At 37.2% G+C, this 8,213-nt stretch overlaps 1 protein-coding gene across 1 annotated transcript; it reads left to right on the top strand.

The window, feature by feature from the left end:
• Positions 1–296: 296 nt before the first annotated feature.
• On the top strand, positions 297–7,896 carry LOC105840331 (dual specificity protein phosphatase Mpk3). Its single transcript, XM_012687233.3, has 4 exons — positions 297–1,559; positions 2,599–2,784; positions 2,975–3,220; positions 4,305–7,896. Exons 1-4 carry the CDS (start codon positions 1,172–1,174, stop codon positions 4,679–4,681), a joined length of 1,197 nt encoding a protein of 398 aa, XP_012542687.1. The 5' UTR covers positions 297–1,171; the 3' UTR covers positions 4,682–7,896.
• Positions 7,897–8,213: the final 317 nt, after the last annotated feature.

The raw sequence follows: 8,213 nt of genomic DNA, 5'->3' as shown, positions 1-8,213 counted from the left end.
TGCGCGCGACGAAGATGGAGCGCAAGGAGGAGGGGGGCGAGGAGCTCGCGGGCGCGAGACAGAGTGAGCGAGCGCGCGGCGGTTCGCGTACGGTCGGTAGACATGCATCTCCCGCACGACGAGCGTAAACATTCCGCGGCTGTGCTGTTAATTGGACGCGTCGTCTCGATTCACGAGGAGATCGATAATCAGGGCGAGCTGCTGGCGACGACGAGGACGACGGGAACGGTGGCGGCAGTAACGACAACGACGACGACGACGGCAGCGGCGGCGGCGGCGGCGGCGGCGGCTACAGTGGTGGCGGCGGTGGTGGTAGCAGCGGCCACGGCGACGGCGACGGCGACGGCGGCGGCGGGGAAGAAGCGAGAGGCGAAGGCGGAGTAACATACGCAGCGGCGGCGTAGTATCGCACAGGAAATGATGGCAACGCGTGAGAACCCGTCGGACCGCGCTGTCGACGGGTGGTGAACGTGTGGTCGAGCGCGCGCGATCGTGCTGTCCGCTCCGGACTAGAGGCGGATTCCGCCGCCGGGGATCTTCGTGTGTGTCTCCCGTCACTCGACTCAAAGTGCCATTTCGTATATATATATACAATATATATATATATATATATACCTATATCCAGTAGATATCAGAGTTGGGGGAGGCGCGTGCACGCGCGTTTACTCTGTCTATCTCTCTCTATCCTTTTTCACCTACTACGGACACACGCCTCGCTCGACGTTCGTTCATCGCTTCCATTGTGGAGAACGCGCGACTCTGGGCTCGCTCGGCTCCGCGTGTTCCTGGTCCTGGTAGTCCCTTGGTGACGAGGAGAAACGACCGCGTCGGGAGTGACCGACCTGGCGAACGTATCGACGCTTTGTGACAGTTGTGTTAGTTTATTGTTTTCATCGAAGGTGCCATGTACCCGACAATGACGGCACTCGGATTCCACAGTTGCTCGAGAACATTCTTGTGAGAGAGAGAGAGAGAGAGAGAAAGAGTGACCGGTGAAGAAAACACTTGAGTGAAGGAAAACTTCAGGGCGAGACAGCGCCGTTTGTCCGGAAGAGGACGCGTAAAAAAAGAAAAAGAAAGTGCAAGACGCACGAGAGAGTGTGTGCGTGTGTGTGCGCTGAAAAGTACAAGTGTGTGTGCGTGTGTGTGTAAGAGAGAAAGAGAGACTAAGATGCCTGACAGTGCGATGGAAGAGGATCTCCAGGGTCCAGAATGGCTGTTCGGTGAGCTGAGATCACAGAACGGTCCCAGCAAGCTTCTTATTCTGGACTGTAGGGCACCGTCGGACTTCTCGGACGCTCACATAAGAGGCTCGGTACCGCTGACCATACCCAGTATCATGCTACGAAGATTGGCTGCTGGTAAAGTGGACCTCCTGTCCACGATACGGTGCCTGGACCTGAGAAACCGAGTGGAGACGTTTCTGTGCGGGGACGCGAACCGGAGGGGGACGTTTGTACTGATTGGTGATTCCTCAGACACGGGTCATCAGGGTGAAACGTTGCAAGTTTTGAGCCGGCGACTTAAGAGCAGTGGAGGGAACATAGCTTTTTTAATCGGTGAGAGATCGATTTTTATCCCAAACCCCATGTAGTCTACTGTGTAATTCGATTTTCATTAAAACTCGCGCAAAACTGGACATTGAGACACATCGAGCGTCAAATGTTTGTATTTGAAACTAGAAACTAGAATTCACCGTTTTGTTCTTGAACGTTCAATTAGGCCTGCTTTTTATAGTTGAAAAAAGAAAAAAGAAATTAATGTAACTGTGCAACAGTAAATTCTGCCTAAAAGAGGGTCTATTATGTAAATGTAAATTTAAAATTTGCCAATATATAAATTGATATTCCATTTATTGAATTATTGTAAACTTAACGTTTATGATTGAATTAACAATATGTTAGAAATGTTCTGTGTAATTGACGTTTTCAACCAGGGTTTCTAAATATAACATTGGACAATAGTTGCTAATTTTAGCTCTGCATTTATATGATTTTGTCACATATATGTGCACGAGTGGCAATAGTAATTGTAGTATAGAAAGGCTTTCAGAAGGAACAGTCAGAGTATAGAAACTGGCTGGTGAATGAAATATTGATTTATGTGGGAGGCATTCCGGTAGAACCAGACACTTAATTCTATAGCCAGCCTTTATCAGGCTTTAGATAAAACTGTTTCAGTCATTCAACTGTTTTGTTTGAAGTGAAAAATTTACTGACTGCAAAATGTATTAATACACATTCACTGAATGAAAAGTGGAGTACTGCTCATTTCTTTTAATTTCATTTTGCAATCTTGTTAATAAGTATCCCAAGAAAATGCACATATTAAAGCGTTATGAATGCGTTTATAATTTTTAAATAAATGTTACATCCAATATTTAATTTCTAACTCAATTGATGGATTGTCATTTTGTTAAAAATTTGAGCAAGTTATGGAATTTAAAAATATCTTTTTTTATCATACACACATCTTAAATTTTTATAAATATACGCGCCTATTAGAAAATTATTTATTAATTAAAATTAGATTTTGATTTGATCTTAATAATAATAATATCATACAAATAATTACTTATTATTATGTATTTATTTGTAGGTGGTTTTGAAGCATTTAGAGATAAATATCCAGAGTGGTGCGAAGGTAGTCAAGCCACTAATGAGTGTGACCCAGGTCAGGACAATAACGATGGTGAATTAATGGGCCTTAGATCCCTTCGAATATCCACTCCACCAACCAGGTCTTATTCAGACTCTGACAGTGACAGCACGTGTGATTCAATTGGTGAGCATATGCATTCTTAACATATGTTTTTTCATTGTACAGTTAAAGAATTGTACAATAGCAATTTATATTAATGAAAAACGGTACAATACGGTAAATAACAATATTGTAACGTAATAACAGACTATAATAATAATAGAAAATGGAATGAGCAGTAATAATAGTGAACCCGTGTTTATGCACTACACAGGTCTACCCGAGGAAGATAAAGATTTTCCAGTAGAAATTTTACCTCATTTGTACCTCGGTAACGCGGCCAACAGCGAGGACCGCGAATCTTTAGCGCGGCACAGGATACAGTACATACTCAACGTGACACCGGATTTACCAAATGTATTTGAAAGCGGTGGCTCAATAAAATACATGCAGATACCGATAAGCGATCACTGGAGTCAAAACTTGGCTAGTTTCTTCCCACAGGCGATTCAGTTTATAGGTGAGTCATATGCAAGCCGACGGGCGAAACATTCTCTTTATTAGAAACTGTAAATTCAAGTAAGAGTACGTTTTTATTGTGCGCCGATTTTACAATTTTGAAAGTTTGATTTATGTCTCGTTTTTTATATTTGCATTTTTTTGCAAATATATCTGTAAATAGGTAAATGTTGTATTTTTTAAAACTCGTTATATAAAACGTAAATAAGAAAAATACAAATATTTTTTTCACGAAAGTAAAAAAATTCTCAGATATTAAATTCTCGGGTATTAAATTTTTTGTTTCACTTCGTGTTATTTTAACATACGCGCATAGAGAAACGATAGAATTCGTAATGATGTGAGCTTTATTTATTGCTTCGGAGCTTTTTCCGTGTCGAAATCTCGTTCGGACCGCTTCTAAAACAGGATTTCCTGTTTAAGAAGGTCCCCGCACAGCTTCTGAAAGGGGCATTCTTATAAATAGGTTCGCCTAAATAGAAACTTTCCCACGTGGCGAGCAAGCCGCACTAGACAATTAAACAACGGATGTCCGGTAAGGCCGAGAGCTATACTTAAGCTTGAATGGCCAGGTTTGGCATTGCTATTGAGCCGGTCTGGCACTTTTGACTGTCCCGACACATTGCAATGTTCGCAATCTTATTTTCCTCTGTTAGCGCCATTTAAATGAATTTGTCGTGACATCCACTAATTCCTTTATCATTTTTATTACGATTTTCTAATTAATGATTATTGAATATATCGAAGTATAACAACTAACACAATTGCTAATTAATATCTTTCTATGATTTATATAATTGTAATTGAACAATGACTCTTGAGCAACGATATTGTATCTCAACAGAATTGATATCAAAATATCATATTTTTCACTCGTTCCGATGTCAGTTAATCCGGAAAATTCGCGCGTTACACACTTTATAAAGTTATTATAAAATAAGTTTTTATTATAAGTTTTTTAATTAAATTGTGTAATTAAGAAAATTTGTGAAATACGGCAGTTAATTGGTAAATATTAGCACAATAATTGATCGAGTTGATAATTGATGTAAGATTAAAATTGCGATCTGTCACGTATTTTTCAGAAGAGGCACGGAACTCAGATAAGGGAGTGCTGGTGCATTGTTTGGCCGGAATTTCTCGGTCCGTCACGATCACCGTGGCTTATCTTATGCACAAGTGCAGCCTCAGTCTCAATGACGCTTTCAACCTAGTACGTAGTAGAAAGTCCAATATCGCACCGAATTTTCACTTTATGGAGCAGTTGTACAGCTTCGAGCAGGAATTGAGGGATCGAGGGGGAGAGAACAAAAATACTGACCAAAGGTGCATCGGGGCGTGTCGGCCCGATGGGCCCTGCAATTGCCCGGCGCCCAGCTTCCTGAGTCCCCTTGATCTGGGACTCAGTCCCGATTCCGGAATCGAGTTTGACAGGTGGGCGTCAAGCACACCGGCCGAATGAGACAGACTTGATGGGGATACCCAATACAAATTCTAGGTCTCTCCGCAACAGGGGAATTATCAGGGAAATCCTGATTGAAGTGTTATGATAACGCGCTTTATCACTTTTGATATGTGAGACGAGCATTGAAGAATCCGCTCTTCGTGGTATATCTCCAGATGAAATGGGATATACCTTAGACGCGTTTGGCGGATGCGCAGATGTTAGCTTTTAGAAGCAGTTCGGAGTTAGTTACCGCGCCGCGATATTTCTCTTTCGTTTCATTCTATCGAGTCTCTCATTCCTAGCGTAGCTACATACAGCAATATTTATTAAAGATACATAAATTATTTAAATTATGATTAAACTGATTTAAAAAAAATTAGTTTCTAAGAACACGTGTGCGTGTGTACCGCAACAGTCGTTCAATACTCAACGTAATATAGAAGAAAAGGTGCAAGGAAAATACTTTCGCTAAAATTTAGAAATAATTTAGGAATGGGGGATTAATGTACTTGAAAAGAAAAAAATATATCTCTTATTAGAAAAAAAATTATCTCTTTGTTAGGCGATTAGCTTTTCAGCGTTCAGTAATAATGTGCTTCAATATATTTCTGCAGTGACGATATCTGCTGGTATCGTGAAATTTTCGATTACGAAAGTACGTTATGTTATATCGTCAAATCATGCTGATGCATGTACGTCGTGTTGTGACTTAGGGAAAGAGTGAATGATATGACTGTTAATGCCCTTCTGTGAAAAAGAAGAAGCAACGTTTATAATGATCTTTTCTGAATTGTTGTGGCAGCAAAGGACATTAAAAGTATTTTGTAAAATGAGATCTTGTAATTTCTCAACACGCAACAGTCGCGCGATTGTAATTGTACATTCTGATGTTATGCTTCCAAGTTTTGAGAAATCTTTAGCTCATATAATTGCAAATGGTATGCGAGATATATCGGATTCAAGCACTGTATTCTCGTGAGGTATAAAATAATGCATACCAATATACCTCGAGAGCTCTAGAACATACATACATATATATATATATATATATACACACATATATATATATTTTAATACTTCTTTCCCCAAATCCTTCAATTAATGAGGCTGTGTTTATTTTATCGCAAGCGATATTTCATGCGCTAAGTAATCTTTAAACGACGAGTTCCCACCAGACGATTAACAGTAGACGAAGATAAACATCACCGCTTAGTATGCTAAGTTCTGTGGTACAAAATTAAGGGAAATCCTGTACACATAGGGACAAATTTAAAGTTTCACGCGAGCACGAAATCGATTCTTAAAAAAGCGACAGTTTATTCGCGATATTCGCGTAAACTATTAAGAAAGCACAGATATTTTCTTTCGGAAGCTGGCATTTCCGAAGTCTGAAGACCCAGGTAAAGGTCAAAGTTTATTCAACTAATTCTTAAATCCGCTACTGAGCTTCTACTCAATTGTAGTAGTTTGTGTAAAAAGTAAAATTTTTGTAACGAGTAATTTTCGATGTAGTTTTTCGACACGTTAAAGTAACTTACATCAGGTAATCGCCTCAATGCATTCTGACCTTCGAGATATGCGAAAGGTATATGCACGTTGCCTCAGGTACATATGCCAGTAACTTAAGTTTAAGGGAGGACACATCTTAGGAATCAGTGCATTTCTGTAGGGCATTCCGAATCTCTCCTACTCATGAGAAAAACCAGGTTTGTCACTGGTTTTAACGGAGTTAGAAAAACTTGCGTCCAAGTCATTCGGAAATGGTATATGAAAGCGTTACTTAAAAATTTTATTCTTTATTCATTTGGAAAGCAAGTTTTAAAGAAATGGTTAAAATATGAAACAGAAATTAATTTATTATAATATAAAAGAATTAAATTTTAGTATGCTATCACTAATAATAGACATATTTAAAAATATCATAAATAGACGTTTCTTAAAGCTCTTATTTTGTAAAAATATTTTTTAAGTACATCTTGTTTTATTGCATCACGGTTTCTCGGTCTCAAGAGCTTTCAATTACAGCTTTTTATCCGAGAAAAATGTTAATTATTAAAGTAACGCTTTCAAATATTAGAAGTTTTATTGTCATGCGACTCCGTCGTCATTGTTACATACAGAAATCTGAAAGATAATGGTTCCTGCACGATAAATTTTTGCTGGCATCAGAACATTAACTCTTCGGGTTTTTTATATAGATACTTTTCTACACAAGGACGTTGAGCCTGTGCATTCGTATGAAAAATCACATTGCTAGTAATAACTCGTGCGCTAAATTGGATTCTGAATTGTATGAATCAGCACTGTTTCTATTATCTTACAGATCTCAGATATATATTGAAAGTTATTTTTGTAAAGAAAAAAAGAAAAAAAAAGAAAGAAATGTATTCACATTCCCGAGCCAAAATGGCCTGACACTGTAACTACCTTTCATCTATTATATGTATCGTTCATTGAGCATAATTGAAGTTAATATGAGTGTATACAAATGAATGTTATTTTTGGTGTAATAATTAACTGCAAGAGTTACGATTAATAGCTCGTGGCTATTGTGGGAGTAAATTGATATATAACTAAGGAAATATATATATACATTATATATATATATATATATATATATTTGACGTTAATGTAATAACAATATTCTACTATTACACTGTTGTCTGTTGTATGTTTAATGGGTGCGTGTGCCCGAGAAATTTAATCAAATATTATATGTGTATATTATATAAATTATTATTTTATATTCATCGTTGTATATATATTTTAACTAATTTTTATTAGAAGTACAACTTATCCTACTTAATGTAAGCAATCGATTGTCATTTAAGCAGGTCATTAACATTCCATGCAGGTAAATTTGTCTCTCATTTTTCAAATTTGGCGACTTGATAAAATGAATATATGCGTCATAGAATGTGTTGTACGCATTTATACATTGGAATATAATATCGTATCTGTCATGGTAATAATAATCTTATTTAGTTTCTGTAATCTGAATATGTAACAATTGTTGTCCATACATTGCAAACACATTAAGACATTTTCGTACTTCTGATATATCAAATCGATAATAAAATCTAGAAAGAAACTTTCTTCGAATTTTGTGTTATCGATATATATTATAAAATATCTATTATGTACCTCTTGACAACATGTTCATTTACTAAAGGATATTTATGTATGCTTTACGACAAAATGAAAAATTAAAAGTACGTAAAAGCACTAAACACATATCATTTTATCTTAGTCCCGAAACAGTCAATATGTATGTCGAATGAATAATTATCTTGGTTAGTTGTATAATGAATATTTAAGAATAAATAAAGAAATTGTTAAGATATTAATTTAAATCCATGAATTTGATGAATTGCTACAAACATTAAAAATATATTTAAAAGTATTTCATATTGTATTTGCGAAAAATAAACTAATTTAAAAAACATAGTAAATACACTCATTGATAGAAAAATTAAGATAATTATAAATTCACTCTTGATCTTATAAATATAATATATAATATATCCAATCTGTTCTATATTATTCA

The sequence above is a fragment of the Monomorium pharaonis genome, chromosome 9 (genome assembly GCF_013373865.1).
Source record: "Monomorium pharaonis isolate MP-MQ-018 chromosome 9, ASM1337386v2, whole genome shotgun sequence".
In the NCBI taxonomy this organism is placed as follows: Eukaryota; Metazoa; Arthropoda; class Insecta; order Hymenoptera; family Formicidae; genus Monomorium; species Monomorium pharaonis.
Note: the sequence above shows the minus strand (reverse complement) of the source record. Positions and strands in the feature narration are given on the sequence as shown.

What these genes read in the sequence shown, in the direction of transcription:
- LOC105840331 (XM_012687233.3), top strand. Translation starts at nt 1,172, where the DNA reads ATGCCTGACAGTGCGATGGAAGAGGATCTCCAGGGTCCAGAATGGCTG. An exon ending in GAACATAGCTTTTTTAATCG is followed by an intron (nt 1,560 to 2,598) that starts GTGAGAGATCGA and finishes ATTTATTTGTAG; the next exon opens with GTGGTTTTGAAGCATTTAGA. An exon ending in CAGCACGTGTGATTCAATTG is followed by an intron (nt 2,785 to 2,974) that starts GTGAGCATATGC and finishes TGCACTACACAG; the next exon opens with GTCTACCCGAGGAAGATAAA.